The 24350-nt window shown below is 39.9% G+C and overlaps 1 protein-coding gene across 1 annotated transcript in view; it reads left to right on the plus strand.

The window, feature by feature from the left end:
- The window catches only part of LOC126285431 (cubilin-like), a 1398426-nt gene that overhangs the window by 1111350 nt on the left and 262726 nt on the right, over positions 1–24350 (plus strand). Inside the window, exons 49-50 of the mRNA XM_049984811.1 lie at positions 11394–11559; positions 23367–23603. Of these exons, the coding sequence (XP_049840768.1) occupies positions 11394–11559; positions 23367–23603 (403 nt within the window). The remainder of the gene's footprint in view (positions 1–11393; positions 11560–23366; positions 23604–24350) is intronic.

Raw genomic sequence — 24350 nt, forward strand, 5'->3', positions numbered from 1 at the left:
ATGATTCTGAACCCATTGAATCATGTCACAATGACCATGACTCGTTCCACATCATTACAAAATATTGTATTCATGATCCATGGAACTAGTATTAATCTAATCTAATCTAATCTAACCAATTTAATGTATCATATTCTTCAATACTAGATAATATAGGGGCACTCACCAGTTCCATTATATTAGCCCACCAATAATGTACATATAGAGGTAAAAATTAACACACATTATTGAAATGACATGGGTTTTTATTGGAACCAAAAATGTGCACAAAATTACCAACAGACGACGCTTCATATGGTAGAGAAGCCCTATTTATCATAACAATTGATTTTTAGCAAAGATTATGTTCTTTATAACAATTACTCAGCAATACAGCTGTCATTCATCAACAATACCTGTAGTCAATAGCCAATGGTGTGAGCAGCATCATACAACATACCATTAGGTATGGTGAGAAATTGTTGTTAGATGTTATCTTTTAGCATCCCTAATGGTTTCAGATGAATGTAGCAGACTTATGATTTGAGGTGCCCCACAACCAATAATCACAGGATTTAGGTCTGGGGTTTTGGGAGGCTAATCATGGTGGAAGTGGCACCTCAGCACGTGATACTCATCAAACAATGTGTGCAAGAAATCCTTCACACACATAAAAGTACGCGGTGGAGTGTCATCCTGCATAAAAGCATACTGAATAAAATTTGTTTGTCCATTACAAAAATATCTCCTTTAAAAAATGATGTCTAATATCTTTTTTTCAGTTTAATAACTTCATATTCTCTCTCAGATAATACAACTGATTTTTAACACAACAGATAAAAGATTATTAAACTATGTACAGGCACTACAAAACAAACGAAAGATAAATGAAAAACATGGATCAACAGTTGTCAACACATTATACAGTAAACACACTAAATCAAAACACAATGATCAGTGGAAGTGAGACGTTAAGATGAAATGTGCTCATAAAACACTGACAATGAGACATCCTGGGTACAGAAAAGATATAAGTACAATTTCAGGATGACGCATATGCACTAATAACATCACAAATCATAATAAGAAAAAAAATTAACTTCACAAAACTTGTGCCACAAAAAGTTATTTTTCTCTTAACCTCAAAAGAATAGCAACAAAACTGTGATCTAGAAATGAATTGGTAATTATTATATGGTGCAAATATTATATACAAAAACAAACTATATTACAGGCTACTGAAGACTTCACAAATAAAAAGAAGTGAAATGTACATGGTTCAATAAAAAACAATGTTTCATTTATTTGATTCGATGAGTTACTTCCCCAGAATGGATGGAAGAGATAAATAATGATGAATATTCCCTAACCATGACTATGTTCATCTTCTACATCAAAAGCATCAGCAGTAACATCATTCGGATATCCCCTCTCTCATCAACATTTCCTCAGTGCCTCACAAAGACTACTTCAGCATAATATCTCAACACAGTTCTCAACCTAACAGCTTACTATTGAAAAACATATTCTCACCATAGTCTATCAATATTCAGTCCACAATCAATTGCAGTAACATTCACAGTTTTTAAATTGGTATCATCATTAACAAAGTATACTCACAAAATTACTTTTGGCTGTTGCTAATTACAATTTTCAAAACTTGCCTTATGTGTGTGGTCTGAAAAAGTTTCTTTACTTAAATGGCATTCATTACGTAATATCACTGGGAAAGTACTTAAAAGTTACCAATATGCACAAAACTTTCATCTTAAAAGATGTTACCTATAGCAAGTATCTCAAAAATATTTGAGTTTTCCCCCCATAATTCAAATTCTGACTTTAAATCTATACTCTGTCTACAGTAACTATCAAGTCTGGCCTGTCTTCAAAGTGACATAACAGCTTCCAAAACACAGACATTTAATGTGCACAGATTTGTTTTAACTAATCAAGAGTAAATATTTCTAATACTCATTTTGTTAAAAGACATATAATGCTATTCATAGAATATTAGCTTTGATTGTTATGAAAAATCTATCAGCATATCATTTTGTAACTTTGCATAAGGCTAACTGAAAAAAACATCACACTGCAAACACATTTATAATTATTGGTGCAGACTAATAAGCAACAATATAATTCATTATTCTTTCAAAGGGTAGAGAGATAGTATGGAAAGTCCAGGATGAAATAACAACAATATTACAAAAGGATAGATTGCTACTCACTACTCAGAGGAGGTGGTGAGTCACAAATAGGCACAATGAAAAGACTATTAAACATTTAAGCTTTTGGCTGCAAGCCCTTTATTGGGGGAAAAAAGCAGCCACAAATTCATACAACCACAACTCACACACACATGAGCACTGTCACCAGGCGCTATGGACTGACTGTGGACTGCAACTGTGTCTGTCATGAGCAGCAATCCGAGATGGATGGTCAGGGTAGGTGGAAGCATAGCGTGGGAAGGGGGAGGGAGAGCAAGTTCACAATGGTGGTAGAAGATGTGCTGTGCAGAATTATTGTGTTACCCAGGGAAAAAGACTAGTTGGTGCTTTGACAAAATAGATTGTGTATTTAATGCTTGGTGGGAGCAAGAAAGGGAGTAGGTAGGTCTAGGACAGGGACTAGTGAAGTTTGAGCCCAGGGGATTACATGAATGAAGGATATGTTGTAGGGAGAGTTCCCACCTGGGCAGTTCAGAAAATCTGGTGTTGGTTGGAAGGTTTCAGCAGACACTTACTGTGAAGTAGTTATTGAAGTAAAGCACATTGTATTGAGCAGCTTGTTTGCTAACTGGATGGTCCAGCTGTCCCTTGGCTACAATTTGGTGATCGTCATTAATGTGAACAGATACCTTTTATCTGTTATGCCCACATACATACAAAGTGGCACAGTGTTTGCAGCTTAGGTAGTGGGTCACATGGCTGCTTCACAGGTAGCCCTGCCTTTGATGGGATAGGAGATGCCTGTGACAGCACTCGAGTAGCTGGTGGTGGGAGGCTGTATGGGGTAGGCCTTCCAAGTAGGTCTATCAAGGGACAAAGAAAGCAGCATAGTGGCTTCAGATTAGGTTGTGAATCACATGACTGCTTCACAGGTAGCCCTGCCTTTGATGGGATAGGAGATGCCTGTGACAAGATTGGAGTATCTGGTGTTATGAGAATGTATGGGATATATCACGCATGTACGTAGGTGTATCAAGGAACATGAGCCATGAGGCAAGATCTTAGAAGAAAGGTTAGAGTCGCAATGGACAAAGATATTCCATCGGTTTGGTGGGCAACAGACTACAATTGTGGGAGGAGTGGGGAGCATAGTGTGTAGCATATTCCTCATTTCAGGGCACGACAAGAGATCGATGAAACCCTGGGACTGTGACTCAATTGCCACAGTCCTAGGTGATTATGAATCACAAGTGAAATGCTTCTCTGTAGCCGGATGGTGGGACTTTGAGAGGCGGTGGGTGGGTGGAGAGGTAAGGCATAGGAGATCTGTTTCTGTGCAAGGTTGGGAGTGTAATTATGGTCTGTGAAGGCCTTAGCGAGACCCTTGGCATATTTGGAAAGGGACTGTTCATTACTACAGATGCCCTGGCCATGAATAGCAAGTCTGTATGGAAGGAACTTCCTTTGTATGGAAAGTGTGGCAGCTGTTGAAGTGAAAGTATTTTTGGTGGTTGGTAGGTTTGAAGTGGAAGGAAGTATTTATGTAGTCATCCTTGATTTGGAAGTCAACATTGAGAAAACTGGCTTGTTAGGTTGCGGAGATCCGAGTGAAGTGGATGGGGGAGGTGAGGAGGTTCTGGAAAAATGTGGATAAGGTGCCCTCACCCTCCACCCAGATCACAAAGCTGCCATTAGTGGATCTGAGCCAGAAGAGGGGTTTAAAATCCTGGTGGCTAAGAAGGCTTCTTCTAGATGGCTCACAAATAAGTTGGTATAGGATGAAGTCATGCATGAGCCTGTTGGTGTACCTAGGATTTGTTTATAGATGATGTCTTCAAAGAAGAAGTAATTGTGGGTTAGGATACAATTGGTCATGGTAACCAAGAAAGAGATTGTAGATCTGGACTCAATTGGACAGTGGGAAAAATAGTCCTCAATAGCAGTAAGGCCATCGACATTGCGGGTGTTAATGTAGAGGGAGGTGGCATCAACTGTGATGAGTGGAATGCCCACTTGTAAAGTAACAGGAACTGTATGGAGATAGTATGGACAGGAGAGATAATATTGAGAAATTTAAAGATAGAGGGAGAAGATGTAGTATAGAAAATAAAGAAGAGAACATTGCTACAATAGCTTGAGACTTTGTGTTAACCAAGCAGGTAACTTACTAAGTTTGTATGTTCCTCTGGGGGTTGCATTTACATTTTCAGACAAAATTCATATACTGCAGACAAAATAATAAAAATAATAAAATTTACTCGCATGTATATAAATCGGAAGACTCATAAACCTATCCCGCAATGTTTGAGTAACACATGACCTATTCATCTCTCTTTCAGAACTATTTTCAAGTTAGTTCCTTTTTAAAATGATTTTCAAGTCAGGTGCTTTTTCTATTGTAATGTTAAAGCTAAACATAATTCTGTCATATTTTCCATAACCATGCACAATGTTATTGTTACACCTTACATTCACTTTTTGTTTTAAGCCTAACACTCATGTCAATTATATCTGATAAAAGCTGACAGCTGTGTGTTATATGCTAACAGTACTCAGTAAATCCATCACCAAATTTGTTATTATATAATTTATTTTTCTTGCTCTCATTTCATATTACATAATGGAATCATATTTTGGTGGAATTCACCCTGCAGCAGAGATATCTTCAAAATGCAAAAACAGGACAATAGTTACAATATGCAATAAGAGATTGCTATTATGGCACTGTCATCTAGTCACTTACGCCTGATAATTATGTATAGTGCATGTTTCCTTAAAGTACGTAATGTGGTGATCTGTATTTATTCCTATTTTGCTCCCACCATGTTCTATTTGCATTTCATCATAAAGTAAAATGAAATTACAACCCAACAAACACGTAAAAGACATATTCTTGTAACATAGCACAGGCTTTTGTGTAACAAAAATTTAATTGTACCAAATAAATAATTGTAAAAATTACTTGTAAAAATATATACTTAACTTGTTCAGATACTGCCTACAGGAAAATTAAAGAGACCTTTGGAGAGAAGAGAACCACGTGTATGAATATCAAGAGCTCAGATGGCAACCCAGTTCTAAGCAAAGAAGGGAAGGCAGAAAGGCGGAAGGAGTATATAGAAGGTTTATACAAGAGTGATGTACTTGAGGACAATATTATGGAAATGGAAGAGGATGTAGATGAAGATGAAATGGGAGATTCGATACTGCATGAAGAGTTTGACAGAGCACTGAAAGACCTGAGTTGAAACAAGGCCCCCGGAGTAGACAACATTTTATTAGAACTACTGACGGCCTTGGGAGAGCCAGTCATGACAAAACTCTACCAGCTGGTGAGCAAGATGTGTGAGACAGGCGAAATACCCTCAGACTTCAAGAAGAATATAATAATCCCAATCCCAAAGAAAGCAGGTGCTGACAGATGTGAAAATTACCGAACTATCAGTTTAATAAGTCACAGCTGCAAAATACAAAAGCGAATTCTTTACAGACGAATGGAAAAACTGGTAGATGCGGACCTCGGGGAGGATCAGTTTGGATTCCGTAGAAATATTGGATCACATGAGGCAATACTGACCTTCCATTCCGTTCAACTGCTCTTCCAAGTCCTTTGCTGTCTCTGATACAATTACAAGTCATCGGCGAACCTCAAAGTTTTTATTACTTCTCCATGGATTTTAATAACTACTCCAAATTTTTCTTTTGTTTCCTTTACCTCTTGCTCAATATACAGATTGAATAACATCGGGGAGAGGCTACAACACTGTCTCACTCCTTTCCCAACCATTGCTTCCCTTTCATGTCCCTCGGCTCTTATAACTGCCATCTGGTTTCTGTACAAATTGTAAATAGCCTTTCGCTCCATGTTTTTTACCCCTGCCATCTTTAGAATTTGAAAGCGAGTATTCCAGTCAAGTTTGTCAAAAGCTTTCTCTAAGTCTATAAATGCTAGAAATGTAGCTTTGCCTTTTCTTAATCTTTCTTCAAAGGTAAGTCGTAAGGTCAGTATTGCCTCACGTGATCCAATATTTCTACGGAATCCAAACTGATCATCCCAGAGGTCGGCTTCTACCAGTTTTTCCTTTCGTCTATAAAGAATTCGTGTTAGTATTTTGCAGCTGTGACTTATTAAACTGATAGTTCGGTAATTTTCACATCTATCAACACCTGCTTTCTTTGGGATTGGAATTACTATATTCTTCTTGAAGTCAGAGGGTATTTCGCCTGTCTCATACATCTCACCAGATGGTAAAGTTTTGTCAGAACTGGCTCTCCCAAGGCCATCAGTAGTTCTAATGGAATGTTGTATACTCCCGGGGCCTTGTTTCAACTCAGGTCTTTCAGTGCTCTGTCAAACTCTTCCCTCAGTATCGTATCTCCCATTTCATCTTCATATACATCCTCTTCAATTTCTATAGTATTGTCGTCAAGTACATCGCCCTTGTATAGACCCTCTATATACTCTTTCCACCTTTCTGCTTTCCCTTCTTTGCTTAGAACTGGGTTTCCATCTGAGCTCTTGATATTCATACAAGTGGTTCTCTTTTCTCCAAAGGTCTCTTTAATTTTCCTGTAGGCAGTATCTATCTTACCCCTACTGAGATAAGCCTCTACATCCTTACATTTGTCCTCTAGCCATCCTTGCTCAGCCATTTTGCACTTCCTGTCAATCTCATTTTTGAGAAGTCTGTATTCCTTTTTGCCTGCTTCATTTAGTGCATTTTTATATTTTCTCCTTTCGTCAATTAAGTTCAATATTTCTTCTGTTACCCAAGGATTACTACTAGCCCTCGTGTTTTTACCTACTTGACCCTCTGCTGCCTTCAGTACTTCATCCCTCAGAGCTACCCATTCATCTTCTACTGTGTTTCTTTCCCCAATTCCTGTCCATTGTTCTCTTACGCTCTCCCTGAAACTCTGTACAACCTCTAGTTTAGTCAGTTTATCCAGGTCCCATCTCCTTAATTTCCCACCTTTTTGCATTTCTTCAGTTTTAATCTACAGTTCATAACCAATAGATTGTAGCCAGAGTCCACATCTGCCCCTGGAAATGTCTTACAATTTAAAACCTGGTTCCTAAAACTCTGTCTTACCATTATATAATCTATCTGATACCTTCTAGTATCTCCAGGATTCTTCCATGTATACAACCTTCTTTCATAATTCTTGAACCAAGTGTTAGCTATGATTAAGTTATGCTCTGTGCAAAAGTCTACCAGGCGGCTTCCTCTTTCATTTCTTAGCCCCAATCGATATTCACCTACTATGTTTCCTTCTCTGCCTTTTACTACTTTCGAATTCCAGTCACCCATGACTATTAAATTTTCATCTCCCTTCAATACCTGAATAATTTTGTTTATCTCATCATACATTTCTTCAATTTCTTCATCATCTGCAGAGCTAGTTGGCATATAAACTTGTACTACTGTAGTAGGTGTGGGCTTCGTGTCTATCTTGGCCACAATAATGCGTTCACTATGGGGGACTATTTTACCTCCGGAATATTTTACCCAAGAGGACGCCATCATCATTTAACCACACAGTAAAGCTGCATGCCCTTGGGAAAAATAACGGCTGTAGTTTCCCCTAGCTTTCAACCGTTCACAGTACCAGCACAGCAAGGCCGTTTTGGTTAATGTTACAAGGCCAGGTCAGTCAATCATCCAGACAGTTGCCCCTGCAACTACTGTAAAGGCTGCTGCCCCTCTTCAGGAAACACACGTTTGTGTGGCCTCTCAACAGATACCCCTCCTTTGTGGTTGCACCTACGGTACGGCCATCTGTATCCCTGAGGCACGCAAGCCTCCCCACCAACAGCAAGGTCCATGGTTCATGGGGAAGGAAATCTTGATTACAATTTAAAATTAAACTGAAAGATTTTACTTCTGTTTATAAAAATATAAAACTATTATTTAAGTTCACAATGAACATGATTTTATGATTTTGATTCCATTGGATCATGTTATTAATTTTATGGAATTATTGTATTCTTCCAGTATGTGACAAACACTGACCAAATCCATACAGCAGTTTTTTCCTTATTATCACAGAAACTCTTGATTTAGTAATCTAGACATGAGCTATAGTTTGAGAGTGTGGCTTCTGAATCATTAGTTCACATTTTTATCAGAAATTGTCACTGCACCCTCTATCCTAAGTCTTTCACCTGCCAACCATTAGACTTTTCAAAGTTTCCCCTTTTCTTTTCATATTGTGTTGGATTGGTTGGTTGGTTGATTTGGGATTAAGGAAGGATAGTGAAGGAAGTCAGCCCTGCCCCTTCAAAGGAACCATCCCAGCATTGGTCTGAAGTGATTTAGGGAAATCATGGAAAACTTAAATCAGGATGGCTGGACCTGGATTTGAACCATCATCCTCCCAAAGTGAGACCAATATGCTAACCATTGCACCACCTCACTCGGTGCATTAGATTGAACCAGACATATTACTGAAGGCTCTACCAAATGTCATAACAAAACCTGAACTGAGAAATGCTTTAAAGATTGATGTGAACTGTCGCAACAAATAATACAGAGTTTCACAGACCTGTATTAAGTGTCGAATCTAAGAATATAGTTCTGTCCCCCTGTGTTGTCCCCATTCTGCCACTTTGTAAACAAAGCATGCTTACAGCATGCATAGGAACATTTAAGAGGGCATGTCGAATGTGTTTGCTCTTGTAAGATCAGACCAACATTTAACAATAAAGATGATGAGCAAACACAAATCAAAATTTGACCAAAGTTTTGCACAACCTCAACAGTTTAGGAGAAGGGTAATCGAAGGAATGTGTACATCAATCTTCTTGAGAGGGTTTACACTGATCACAAATGGTTCAGTCGTGTGATGACAGGTGATGAATACTGGATTTCTGAGTATGGTCCTGAGACAAAGGAGCAAAGTGAGTTGAACAGACTGAGACAACTTGACTGAAAAAAGCTAAATAAGCAAATCAAAGATCAAAACAGTGCTGGTAGGTTTTTTTGCCAGTAAGTGCATCATGTATAAGAAATTTGTTCCTCCAGGACAAACTATCAGCCAGGTGTTTTACAAAGATGTCTTAGAAAGGTTTATGAAAAGTGTGAATTAGACGTTGCAGGCAAGTGGATGCTGCATCATGAAAACTCCTAGTGTCACATGGCCATCTCCACCACAGATTTTTTTGACCTCAAAATGCATTCTTGTTGTTTCTTAGCCCCCTTCCCCATTCACATGATCTGAGTCCTTGTGAATTTTTCTTTTCCCCAAACTGAAAAATGTCAGAAAAGGAAGTCATTTTGGATCTCAGAAGAACATTAAAAAAAAAAAGAAAAAGAACCACACATGTTAAAGACCCCACCAGTAGAAGCCTTTCAGCTACCAATACTGGGAACAAGAACTCTGCTGGTGTATAGTTGCTTAAGGGGACAGTATTATTGTTTGGGAAAAAAATTAAAAATTTTTGTACATAAACTATCAGTCTAATTATTTTTCTCAAACACATCATATAATAGTTCTCTGTGCATCAGTAGCAGGAAGTATATACCTTCAAAAATATAAACACTTTTTCTATTTAGCCCCAACAGATTATAAATTTCTGATATGTAATTTAACAAACCTGCCATTAAGACACAGAACCTTATCTTATCTATTTATTTATTTTTAATGTGCATTTAATCATTAAAAGTGCAACCAAGGTCATTTTTCATGAACACACAAACCCACCCACCCACACACACACACACACACACACACACACACACACAAACACAAACACACACACACAAACACAAACCCACACACACAGGGGTGCAAACATAAAAAAAATATTGTGGTGGGGGGTGGGGGAGGGGGGGAGCATACTGGGGGTCTTGCCCCGGGAAATTTTCTAAATTTTAGATGAAAAATAGTGATTTTTTAAAGATTTTTAAGCATTTTAGAGTCATATGATCAACATTAGAACCCAGAAAACTGGACTCTCAATAACTCGACACTCTTTGAAACTCGGCAAGCCTGACACATTTTTTGACTTTGAAAAAAAGAAACAAAACTTAAACAAACACGGTATTTTTTGTAAAAATCTAATTTAATTTACAGTACAGCCAGAGTGCTCGCCTGCTGGTGCCAGACTTTACCCAAAGGTTCGCGCACCACAACAAATTCTAAGTGTGCCTGCAGCACCATAATACTATCATGATTCACACCACTTGTTTTCAGTTAACCTGCCTACTACTGTAATAATTATTTGTTTTAACTCGTTACTGAATGTATTTTAAAAGGTAACTATCACCAAACAAGGAAAATAAAACATTCGAACATAGTTTTGTGATTTTACAAAGCATAATATAACTAATAATTTTCTTAAATTATTGGGTGGGTAGGGGAGGGGGGGCTCTGCCCCCCAATCGAATTTTTGAGGGTGCTCGGGCCTGCTCAGGCCCCATGGTGTCGGCACCTGTACATTCAGAAATACAATCACATAAATAACGTACAAATAGTAAAAGATATATCAGATCATTATTGTCTATAACGCAAAGATACAACATTGTCCATCATACTGCACATAATTTATTTATGTATTCACATATATATGTTTACTCTAAATGAAACTATATTACTGCTTAAGACCCTCTTAGGATCCATTTTAAACTCTTTTTCTGTATGAATAGATTTTTCTCAAAGCCATTTCTGTGTGGCACTTTAACACATTTTCAGTGACACATAGTGTACCTGTAATGGCAACATGTTAAATATTTTTACCCTCATGTACCTGTAATCATCCTGAGTTTTCTTAAATCTAGCAAATGTGATGTCAAACTGTAGTTTTAGGCCAATGTTATACTGATCAACAGATTGTCATAGTTTGTGACTATGTTGGGTTCCTTTTGTATGTACTAAACAGCTTAGTATAAAGAGGCATGTAACTGTTTTAATTTTTTGAAATATAGTCTACAAGACTCATTATTTCTGACTCCACAGATGCATCTGATTGCTGTCTTTTGCCAGATATATACTGGAAGGAGCTAACAGCATATGAAGTAATAATAATGTTGTCTCTCTTTATATATTGTTCAGTCTTATTCCAGATTAGTGCTGTAACAAATATTCTGTTTCTGAGAAATAAAATATTCTGTAGTCTTTAGAAATCATTATACCCATTCAGATTTGACATTATCAATAACAGTTATACAGCTGTCATTATTTAATTATCTCATAATGAAATAGCAAAATTTATGTGGTCTTCCAACTAAAATATGTTTATGACAGGTGTTTGATGGTGGAATTGATGGTGTGCAAATAGCGTACCTGACAGCTCAGAATCTATCTGCCCATATTGAATCCTATTCCAATCGTTTAACACTTCTTTACTATGCTAACAAAGCATCAGGACATCGTGGCTTTAAACTTCACTACTCATCTGCTGAACCAGAAGGTGAGCTTGTCCGTAATGTTTGTAGAAATAGATACATCTATATCCATTGCACTCTTATGTTGCTGTACCTCTTGTGTTATCTCCCATTTTGAGAATATTCCACGCCCATCATAGCCCTTGTGGAACACAACAGTAATCAGAAGCAATAATAATAATAATAATAATAACAATAATAATAATAACAATAGTAGTAGTAGTAGTAGTAGCAGCAATAATCAATATAAATTACTGGCAGATAAAGCTAAAGAATTTTATAGATGCTAACCAAAACTTAAAACAAATAGTTATTACATTTATAATTTTCTGACAATCCAGCTATTATTCCCTAATACACTCCTGGAAATTGAAATAAGAACACCGTGAATTCATTGTCCCAGGAAGGGGAAACTTTATTGACACATTCCTGGGGTCAGATACATCACATGATCACACTGACAGAACCACAGGCACATAGACACAGGCAACAGAGCATGCACAATGTCGTCACTAGTACAGTGTATATCCACCTTTCGCAGCAATGCAGGCTGCTATTCTCCCATGGAGACGATCGTAGAGATGCTGGATGTAGTCCTGTGGAACGGCTTGACATGCCATTTCCACCTGGCGCCTCAGTTGGACCAGCGTTCGTGCTGGACGTGCAGACCGCGTGAGACGACGCTTCATCCAGTCCCAAACATGCTCAATGGGGGACAGATCCGGGGATCTTGCTGGCCAGGGTAGTTGACTTATACCTTCTAGAGCACGTTGGGTGGCACGGGATACATGCGGACGTGCATTGTCCTGTTGGAACAGCAAGTTCCCTTTCCAGTCTAGGAATGGTAGAACGATGGGTTCGATGACGGTTTGGATGTACCGTGCACTATTCAGTGTCCCCTCGACGATCACCAGAGGTGTACGGCCAGTGTAGGAGCTCGCTCCCCACACCATGATGCCCGGTTTGGCCCTGTGTGCCTCGGTCGAATTCAGTCCTGATTGTGGCGCTCACCTGCACGGCGCCAAACACGCATACGACCATCATTGGCACCAAGGCAGAAGCGACTCTCATCCCTGAAGACGACACGTCTCCATTCGTCCCTCCATTCACGCCTGTCGCGACACCACTGGAGGCGGGCTGCACGATGTTGGGGCGTGAGTGGAAGACGGCCTAACGGTGTGCGGGACCGTAGCCCAGCTTCATGGAGACGTTCCCCTATGGCACTGCGTAGGATCCTATGGTCTTGGCATGCATCCGTGCGTCGCTGCGGTCCGGTCCCAGGTCGACAGGCACGTGCACCTTCCGCCGACCACTGGCGACAACATCGATGTACTGTGGAGACCTCACGCCCCACGTGCTGAGCAATTCGGCGGTACGTCCACCCGGCTTCCCGCATGCCTACTATACGCCCTCGCTCAAAGTCCGTCAACTGCACATACGGTTCACGTCCACGCTGTCTCGGCATGCTACCAGTGTTAAAGACTGCGATGGAGCTCCGTATGCCACGGCAAACTGGCTGACACTGACGGCGGCGGTGCACAAATGCTGCGCAGCTACCGCCATTCGACAGCCAACACCGCGGTTCCTGATGTGTCCGCTGTGCCGTGCATGTGATCATTGCTTGTACAGCCCTCTTGCAGTGTCCAGAGCAAGTATGGTGGGTCTGACACACCGGTGTCAATGTGTTCTTTTTTCCATTTCCAGGAGTGTACTTAGAAAGCCTGATGGAACTTTATGGTTTAAGTCCACTAGCATGGACAGATACCTTCACAGGAATTGAATAAGTGAAATTTGTGACTGCATTGAGGACTTTTTGGTAGGGAGGACACAGCATGTTATCTTAGATGAAGAGCCATTGTCAGATGCAGAAATAGTTCAGGTATGCCTCAGAGAAGTGTGCTGGGGCACTTGCTGTTCAAGTTGTATATTAATGATTGTGCAGACAATATTAATAGTAACCTCAGACTTTTTTCAGTGGATGCAGTTATCTATAATGAGGTACTAACTGAAAGAAGCTGCTTAAATATTCATTCAGATCTTAATAAGATTTCAAAGTGGTACAGAGATTGACAGCATGCTTTAATATTCAGAAATGAAAAATTGTGCACTTCACAAAGCGAAAAAATGTTGTATCCTGTGAGTACAATATCAGTGTGTCACTGCCAGAATCAGACAACTCATAGAAATATCCGAGTTTAACACTTTGTAGGGTTTTAAATTGAATCACATAGTCATGGCTAAAGAGGGTGGTAGATTTGGTTTATGAGAAGAATACTGGGGAAGTACAATCAGTCTACAGAGGAGACTGCTTACAAAACACTCATGTGACTGGTTATGGAATATTGTTCAAGTGTGTGGGACCTATACCGATAAGGACTAACTAGGGCAGCGCTAGCTGTCACAGGTCTGTTTGGTCCATGGGAGGGTGTCACAGAAATACTGAAGGAACTAAACTGGAAGACTCTTGAAGATGGATGCAAACTGTCCCCAAGAAAGTCTATTAACAAAGTTTAAGAACTGGCTTTAAATGATGATTTTAAAAATATACTACAATTGTCTATGTATCACTCACATAAGGATTGTGAGGATAAGATTATTGTATCATTTCTTGCACAGAGGCATTCAAACAGCTGTTCTTCCCACACTCAGTATGTGAATAGAATGGAAGTGGCACAATGGGCATACCCTCTTCCATGCACCTTATAGTGGTTTGCAGAGAATAGATGTAGTGTAAATGTAGAGAACCAGTCACCATCCCAAGCAGAAACGAGGAGTTATCAAAATATTGGTGGCCAGAGCTAAAAGAATCTGTCAATTGCAGTACTTGGAGGATGAACTCAATTGCATAAAAACTGCCTTCAGGAGAAATGGCTACTATGACAAAGAGACGAATAGAGCATCACACCGTAAAAGGTCTAGAATTTCTAATGAAACAGAACATACTACTGGGGAAATTTCCTTCCATACGTAAAGACTGACACATATTGCATTAGCAGAATATTCAGAAAAGAAGGTACAGCTAGTGTGTGTAAAGCAACAAGAAAGGTGCATGAATATTTGAACACAGCAAAGGAACTTGCCTGCCACTTTGCACAACAGGAGTACATAAAATCCCTTGTACTTGCAGTCAAGTGCGCATACGAACTACTAAACGAAACATTAACACACACCTTAAGGAGTCACAAGAGCAGTTGTTACAAAATGAATAATTCAGCAGGAGCAGATCACACTCTGGAACAAGGGAATCACCCCACTTCATTTCACTGACACTGTGTTTTTTGCAATACCTAATCATTAATATGCCAAGATGTACAGAAAGACCATTAAATTCACAAGCACAAATCAAATTTTACATAAAAGCAGAAAGATTGAAATTACACAAGTTGTGAAATGGCTCTGAGCACTATGGGACTTAACACCTGAGGTCATCAGTCCCCTAGAACATAAAAGTACTTAAACCTAGATAACCTAAGGACATCACACACAACCATGCCCGAGGCAGGATTCGAACCAGTGACCGTAGTAGTCGCGCGGTTCCAGACTGAAGCGCCTAGAACCGCTCGGCGACCGCAGCCGGCATGCAAGTTGTGAGTCTTAGTGCTAAATAAAACAAACAGTGCCTACTCTTCACTACTAAAAGCTTCATAACATATGTTGACATGACTCCATGATCTTATGAAGCAGTCTGATGATTTCATAAACTGACTGTTGCCTGGATACATATAAATAGTTTGTGTTGCCGAGCTTGTGTAAGACAGTAAGTGCTTCCTGAATCATTAAAGCCTCTGAAGACATCTCCATCATTGGAAGATGAACCATTAGGTAGAGAATTATGTTTTCGACCTTGGCCTAATATCTATAAAACAAATATCATCATATTTTAGTAAACTTTCCTCATTAAAACTCACCTCTTGTGGAGAAATTATGTGTTAGGATCAAAGAACACAATCAGCCATCCGCATGTAAAACATATTCACCATAATGAACTCTGTAACATAAAGCAGGATCTACATACCCAATGAAGGGGCGGCGGAGGTTGGCAGGGGGGGGGGGGGGAGAGAGATGGAGAGAGAGAGATAGCGAGAGAGAGAGAGAGAGAGAGAGAGAGAGAGAGAGAGAGAGAGAGAGAGAGAGAGAGAGGGAGGGAGGAAGGGAAATGTGGATGGACAAGATAAAGTTACTAATCGGCTGCTGGTGTGTTGCACAACTAACAGTTGAGGATTATGGAAGATAATATTCTGCTTTAGTGAAGTTCACTGGAAATTATGTGACCCTTTCTGCTCCTGTATGAAGCAAGATTTGGCATCCTGATTTTGTTCTTTGCCTCCAATGTCTGACAATGTTCAATACATTCCCCACCCTTTCTTTCTCTCTCTCTCTCTCTCTCTCTCTCTCTCTCTCTCTCTCTCTCTCCCCCCCCCCCCCTTGCCCGCCTCTGCCGCCCCTTCATTGGGTATGTAGATCCTGCCTTTGCAGGCACTACACAATGTTCCTTCATCTAGTACAAACAGTAATCAACATACAATATTAGTTCTCTGCTCTGTTAAGAGAAGGCTGCATTCTGTAACCTGTGCAGATGATTGTGTCCTTCTCATGCAGTGTATGCTTGTATGAAAATGGCATCTGAAAGTGCTTTGATCATGATGATAATACAAACTACATTTTTGTAATAAATTAAGCCTGGAGGAGAATTTACTGATGACAGTGAGCGACAAAAAGCTCTTCTGGTATGTAGTAATATAAGATCTAAAGGAGCTCAAGAAAAAATTGAGTATAATGTGAAGTCTGTCTCATGTAACTGGGTGGCTTATTATGATAATGATTTTACAAAATTCTTATTCTCTGTTCAACTATAGGAATCCATGCTTCCTCACACTGCTCATCTGACAGTAGCTTCTTAGTGTTACCAGCTGTGTTTCATGCATGGCATTATTTGCAAAATTGTGGCAGCAACAAGTGTGCATGTAGAAAATGAAACACAGAAAATGATATCAACTAACTAGATATTCAGTGTAACACTTGTGGAGAAATGTATGATGCCGGCTGCGGTGGTCTCGCGGTTCTAGGCACGCAGTCCGGAACCATGCGACTGCTACGGTCGCAGGTTCGAATCCTGCCTCGGGCATGGATGTGTGTGATGTCCTTAGGTTAGTTAGGTTTAAGTAGTTCTAAGTTCTAGGGGACTAATGACCACAGCAGTTGAGTCCCATAGTGCTCAGAGCCATTTGAACCATTTGAAATGTTTGATCAGAAGAAATGAAGACAGTTATTGTTGTAATACTGAACATGGTTCTGATTTCTAAGACAGAATGAGGAGATAGTTCTTCTTATAATCAGCTAAATTGAGCCACCGTGCTTCATTGATATTTTTTCTCAGCTACAATGTTCCCAGTTGAGCACAAGCACTCTTTCCCACCCAAAATAAATAGCAGCCAAGTGTAAAATGGTTGACAAAAAATTATATGGCAAGACTGAAGAAGTATTTAATTTAAACAACGTTTTAATAACTCTTAGATGTCTGTAGAGATGGTAAAGCAGATCAGATGAGGATAGGCCAAATTGAAATTACCAGCTTCCTTCACATGGTGTCCCTTTTTAAAAAGATACCAATAGACAAAACATTAAAATTATTGGCAGTCATTTTGCCGTTTGAAACTGTTTTGACACACCTTGACAACCATGTATCTACATCTACATGTACATCCATACTCCGCAAGCCACCTGGCGGTGTGTGGTGGAGGGTACCCTGAGTACCTCTATCGGCTCTCCCTTCTATTCCAGTCTCGTATTGTTCATGGAAAGATTGTCAGTATGCTTCTGTGTGGGCTCTAATCTCTCTGATTTTATCCTCATGGTCTCTTCGCGAGATATACGTAGGAGGGAGCAATATACTGCTTGACTCTTCGGTGAAGGTAGGATCTCGAAACTTTAACAAAAGCCCGTACCAAGCTACTGAGCATCTATCGTGCAGAGTCTTCCACTGGAGTTTATCTATCATCTCCGTAACGCTTTCGCGATTACTAAATGATCCTGTAACGAAGCACGCTGCTCTCCGTTGGATCTTCTCTATCTCTTCTATCAACCGTATCTGATATGGATCCCACACTGTTGAGCAGTATTCAAGGAGTGGGCGAACAAGCGTACTGTAACCTACTTCCTTTGTTTTTGGATTGCATTTCCTTAGGATTCTTCCAATGAATCTCAGTCTGGCATCTGCTTCACCGACGATCAACTTTATATGATCATTCCATTTTAAATCACGCCTAATGCGTACTCGCAGATAATTTATGGAATTAACTGCTTCCAGTTGCTGACCTGCTATTTTGTAGCTTTCTACATTGGAAAATGCACACATCAAAAAAAGTTTTGCATCACCCAGGTTCCCAGAACTCCTGAAGATATACATTGACTGTGAATATTGTATCACAGACACAGTCCCTTTGACTGTTCAGAGATGTCACTAAACCCGTGCAAAGATAAACTGTGCAAAGATGTAAACAACCATGCATGAGCAGCATCTATTAGGCGAAGGGGATCCGACAGCCAACCAGTTCCAGTCATACCACTAGGAAGGAGGTACATGGCTCATGTTGTCTGTAGTTCAACCATGCATATGCGGTCAATACTGTGGTTCGATCGCATCCGCATTGTTACTTTGTGCCAGGAAGGGATCCAACAAGGGAAGTGTCCAGGCATCTTGCAGTGAACTGAAGCAGTGTTGTTCGGACATGGAGGAGATGCAGAGAGACAGGAACTGTTGATTACATCAAAGGGCTACTACTGCAGTGGATGACCGCTACCTACGAATTGTGGCTCGGAGGAAGTCTGACAGCAATGCCACCATGTTGAATAATGCTTTTCTTCCAGCCACAGCATGCCATGTTATGACTCAAACTGTGCGCAATAGGATGGGCAACTTCACTCCCGATGTCCATGGTGACCCGTCTTTGGCCCGCAGCTCGTGGTCGTGCGGTAGCGTTCTTGCTTCCCACGCCCTGGTTCCCGGGTTCGATTCCCGGCGGGGTCAGGGATTTTCTCTGCCTCGTGATGGCTGGGTGTTGTGTGATGTCCTTAGGTTAGTTAGGTTTAAGTAGTTCTAAGTTCTAGGGGACTGATGACCATAGATGTTAAGTCCCATAGTGCTCAGAGCCATTTAGTTCCGTCTTTGCAACCACGACACCATGCAGCACAGTACAGATGGGTCCAACAACATGCGTAATGGACCACTGAGGATTGGCATCATGTTCTCTTCACCGATGAATGTGGCATATACCTCCAACCAGACAATTGTCAGAGACATGTTTGGAAGCAACCTGGTCAGGCTGAACACCTTAGACACACAGCCCAGTGAGTGCAGCAAGGTGGGGGTTCCCTGCTGTTTTGGGACAGCATTGTGTGGGGACGGCTTATGCTAATGGTGGTCATGGAAGGCACCATAATGGCTGTACAATACGTGCAACCATATCAGCAGCATATTGACAAGGCATTCGTCTTCTTGGATGACAATTCACACACCCATCGTGCACATCTTGTGAATGACTCCCTTCAGGATAATGACATCGCTCGACTAGAGTGACCAGCATGTTCCCCAGACATGAACCCTATCGAAGATGCCTCAGATAGATTGAAAAGGGCTGTTTATGCACAACGTGACCTACCAACCAGTCTGAGAGGTGTACGCCAAATCATCATTGAGGAGTGCCTTGATTAACTTGTAGATAGTATGCCACAGTGAATATGGGCATGCATCAATGCAAGAGGATGTGCTATTGGGTATTAGAGGTACTGGTGTGTACAGCAGTCTGGACTGTCACCTCTGAAGGTGTTGCTGTATGGTGGTACAACATGCTATGTGTGGTTTTCATGAACCATGAAAAGGGCGGGAATGACGTTGATGTTGATCTCTATACCAATTTTCTGTACAGGTTCCGGACCTCTCAGAACCAAGGTGATGCCAAACTTTTTTTGATGTGTGTATTATCACAGCCATGGTTCACCACTGTCACTAGTCATAGCTAATTTTATCATGGAGGATTTTGAAGAATGAACATTGAACACTGGTCTTCCTCCTGCCCCCTCCAGCCCACCCTTATCCATTCCACTTCTTCAGATTTGGTGATGATGTATTTTTAATATGGATGCATGACAGCAAGGAGATGTAGCAGTTCATCAACGATACAAGTGGTATATCCAAACATAATATTTTTGGTGGAGACGGAGAAGGATGAGAATATGACTTTCTTACATGTGTTGGTCAAATAGAAAGCATATGGATGACTTGGCCATTTTTCATACCATAATAAGATTTTTGGTGGAGACGGAGAAGGATGAGAATATGTCTTTCTTACATGTGTTGGTCAAATAGAAAGCAGATGGATGACTTGGCCATTTTGCATACCATAAACTGATGCTTAAGCTCCTGTATCTTCGTGGGCATAGCTTCAGACATTTCAGCTCCGAAGGGGGTTATGCTGACCACCATACTATGCAGAACAAAGACTATTTCTGGCAAGGACCACCTTAGCTTGGAGGTTAATCATCAGATGATGGTGTTAACAATGTATAATTGTTCAGTCCATGGCACTAGGTCAACCGTGTTGAGAAAACCAAGGTACAGAGCCATTCAGCCATGGCATAAGGGCCCTTACATAGCAAGGCTTCCATTCTGCAGTGCAACAACAAGTAAGATATATAAGGCACGGAATCAGATCCATCTCCCCAGAAAATTGAAGAAATGTTGTGATCTGTTAAAGATAATCTCTGCCTGACAGTAGCAGAGTTTTATAATTTTTTTTTTTCAGAATGTGGCAGCAGTTACATGAGGCAATCTAATGGACTATTCCTGGATACTATGTTGAACATCAACATCACCTTAAGCACTGAAATTTTTAAAGTAACTGGTGGTTGATCATAGTCTAAAAAAACAGACACATATCAGCACACACTCCGCTGCAGAGTGAAAATCTCATTCTGGAAACATCTCCCAGGCTGTGGCTAAGCCATGTGTCCGCTATATCCTTTCTTTGGCTCTGAGCACTATGCGACTTAACTTCTGAGGTCATCAGTCACCTAGAACTTAGAACTAATTAAACCTAACTAACCTAAGGACATCACACACATCCATGCCCGAGGCAGGATTCGAACCTGCGACCGTAGCCGTCGCTCGGCTCCAGACTGTAATGCTTAGAACCCCACGGCCACTCCGGCTGGCTATCCTTTCTTTCAGGAGTGCTAGTTCTGCATGGTTCGCAGGGGAGCTTCTGTAAAGTTTGGAAGGTGGGAGACAAGATACTGGCAGAAGCAAAGCTGTGAGTACTGGGCGTGAGTCGTGCTTCGGTAGCTCAGATGGTAGAGCACTTGCCCGCAAAAGGCAATGGTCCCGAGTTCGAGTCTCGGTCGGGCACACAGTTTTAATCTGCCAGGAAGTTTCAGACACATAGTTATGTTTGAACAAAAGAGGATTCTGCCTCACATTTCAAACAGTTGGGAGTTCGTGATTAGGGCAGCAGTGGAAATTAGAATATGCAACCGCTGCTTGTGGTCTCAAGGTAGCGTTCTTGCTTACTGACCGTGGGGTCCTGGGCTAAATTTCTGGTGGGGGTCAGGTATTTTCACCTGCCTCGAGATGACTGTGTTTTGTTGTGTCGTCTTCATCATCATCATTCATCCTCACTAACGTCGGAGGAAGGCATTGGCAAACCACCTCCACTAGAACCTTGCCTAGTACAACGGTGCGGGTCTCCCACATCATCCCCCACAGACTGTCAAGGAGTATGGGACTTCATCATAATCATCAATAATAACTGTGTAGAGATGCGGGCTACATATTTAGCAATGCATTAAGTGTGAAATTGCCAAAGAAATACCACAGAGAAAGATTTCACATAGTTTATCACCTTATAGGGGAGATGGCACTGCAAATGATACTGGACTGTGGGTATTAAACATAATCTGTGTACACTGAGGATGCCACCTGAGCATACATCACCTTCATAGATTCAGCATGGTGTGATCTAACTAGTCAGATGCCATCCTCTGAGCAGAAAAGTGTTAGCCTTGCCACTTTCATTCCAATCAGACTTACCCCTTGGCAATTATGATGGAGGCAGTCATCCAAAGCTCGGAATTTTACTTGAATTTGATGCAGCAAATTAACCCAGAACTTTTTGTTGAAGGAGCCAGAAATATTGAATACAGACAGACTGTTGTATGAATCAGTGAATTTGCATTTATAAAATATACTGGATTAAGATATGTGAGTTGTTTATTGTTAACAGTTTTATATTTTTGTTTCAACTAATAAAACTGAACTTGGGTTTTGAGAAAATACATTTTTAAGGTAACATTTGAGCTGGCTAATCAACAGAAAAGAGAAATTGCTGTACAAAACGGAGAGAAGAATACGACAGTACTGGGCATTATGCACTGTAAAAATTCACTGAAAATGATGAAAATATTTATATAGTTAGTGTTGGTGTTTGAGAATTTTGATCTTCTCCATGAAGAACTACATTTCTCAGGACATACATTAATCTCAGTCTATTGATGTTTTACAACTGAAATCTGTTAGCTAAATGTTTCATGGAGACTACATAACTGCTGGATTCATCAAGATTATGGCTTCCTTCTGGTATACTAATTATGATAATGACATTATTGTTTATTTATGATAAAAAGTGTGATTTGAATATTCCTATAACAAAGTACTGTGCAGTGTTAAAACATTACTTTCTGAGATATTAGAACATACATTTAAATTAACAATAAGGAAAAACAGTATGTTCATAGTTTTTGTCAAAATTCAGTTATCCGCTGTCAATAAATGAAAAGAAAAAACAATGAAAAATCTTAGAAAATAATTGATACTACACACTCAATGTTGCACATATAATTTTGAATAGTAGCTGTATGTTACTGTGATATCACTTACATACCAATAGAAAGATACCTCATATCTCTGAAATTTAATACACTATTCAGTGGAATTTCAATATATTAATCGAGATTTTCAGTACATTATTCAAGATATCTGCAACTGGAAGGGACCCACTCATGCTATCCCTCTGTACTTAGTTCTGTAACAAAGTATGCAAGCATCAGATATATTGCAAGTTATACAAGCCTACTTGTAACAGAGCAAGTTGGAACCATCCACTTCTTCTTATACCATACCTAAAAGTAATATTATCTTTTTTTTATTTGCTCTAATTTTATGAGTATCATATAAATGGTTATTCCACAAATTAGCTACTTTCCTATTCAAGCTGCAACTTAAAAAAGTTGTAATTTACAGTGTAATTTTTTGATTACCGAAGACAACAAAGTTAATTTTATGACTAGGAAGCAGTTTTGTTGACAGATACGTAAAGTTCAAGATGTGCCAAAATTATGTGGAGTGTGCTAATGTGTGGTTTGATTGATGCAATATGTGTTAATGTGTGTGTCTTCCAAATAGAAGTCAAACCCATTCACATAAACACAACTCTCACACAAACATGGTCTCTGGCCACTGGACCTTGACTGGTGCCTTGTTGGGCCACAGCACCTGAGACAATGGCCATGTGTGTGAAAGGTGTGGTTGTCTGAATGTGTGTGAGTTTTCTACTTCAGAAAAAATGCATTGTCCGAGAGCTTAATATTTTAGGAGTCTTTCTCATCGTCGCTGCCTGCAGCTCAATGCCTGCTCTGTGTCCTGTCCTTTTGGTATTGTTAATATAGCTTTCGGATCTTAATAGAGTAGGTTGCATTTAGAAGCTTCTAAGTAAGTAAGGTATTATAAACTGCATTTAAAACTATTTTTTGTAATGAAGTATTTCCTTGTTTATGTTTACAGTTTGTGGTGGGATCTTGAAGCCTGTTGGTAGTGGTGTGTTGTCATCTCCATCCAGTAATGGTAGTTCTTATTTCTGTGAGTGGCAGTGGGATGCTTTGCCTTTGTTGGAGAATCAGACTGCTGCTGCAAGTACAATGACTGCTAGAACTTTCACACTTAAACTTCTAAGTGTTTATATTTCTGGTCCTTATGAGGGCTTTTGTAGGGTGTGGTACAGTGGCATAATTATTGTAACAGGTATGTGCACTTTCCTGTGTCTCACATAAAATGTATTAATCTCATTTTTGTGTGCAAAGGGTTTTTTCCAGTGAAGTATTCCTTAACCCTTGGGAAATATGTCAGATATATGTGCTGTGAGACACAGATACTACAATGAATGCACTAAAACTTACCACTCTAATGATTGCACTTACTCCAGTGAGACACAGAATAAAAAATGAGCATTGACAAGTAGGAATGAATTTCCAATTGCAACATTAATATGTATTTATTCTTCTAAATTCACAAAAATTTTCTTTAAAGTGTCATTGAGGATAATAATAATCTTTATTTATCCATAATAACTCTACATTTAATAGTTATATACAAAAAGTGGCACATTACATGCTAAAACGTAAATCGACAGATAAAAAAATTTACTCACTTAGCAGTGGCAGGGTAACACACAGACACAAAAGGATTTAACTTTCACAAGCTTTCAAAGACAGTGGCTCCTGCTTCCGGTGGAAGAGTTGAAGGGGAAGGAAGAGGGTGAAGGGAAAGGACTGGAGATGGAATAGGAAAAGGGTTACATTTTAGAAAAGTCACCCAGAAATCCGGGTCAGGGGAGACTTACTAGATGGGATGAGAAGGGAAAAGCTTAATTATGAATATCTCCATTCATTATGCTTAGACCATCATTCTATTTCACAAACATTAATAGCCTTTAATGTCCTACAATGAATACATAGTGAGTAGATTATAATTTTTGAAGTAGTCCCTACA

This window comes from Schistocerca gregaria, chromosome 8 (genome assembly GCF_023897955.1).
Source record: "Schistocerca gregaria isolate iqSchGreg1 chromosome 8, iqSchGreg1.2, whole genome shotgun sequence".
In the NCBI taxonomy this organism is placed as follows: Eukaryota; Metazoa; Arthropoda; class Insecta; order Orthoptera; family Acrididae; genus Schistocerca; species Schistocerca gregaria.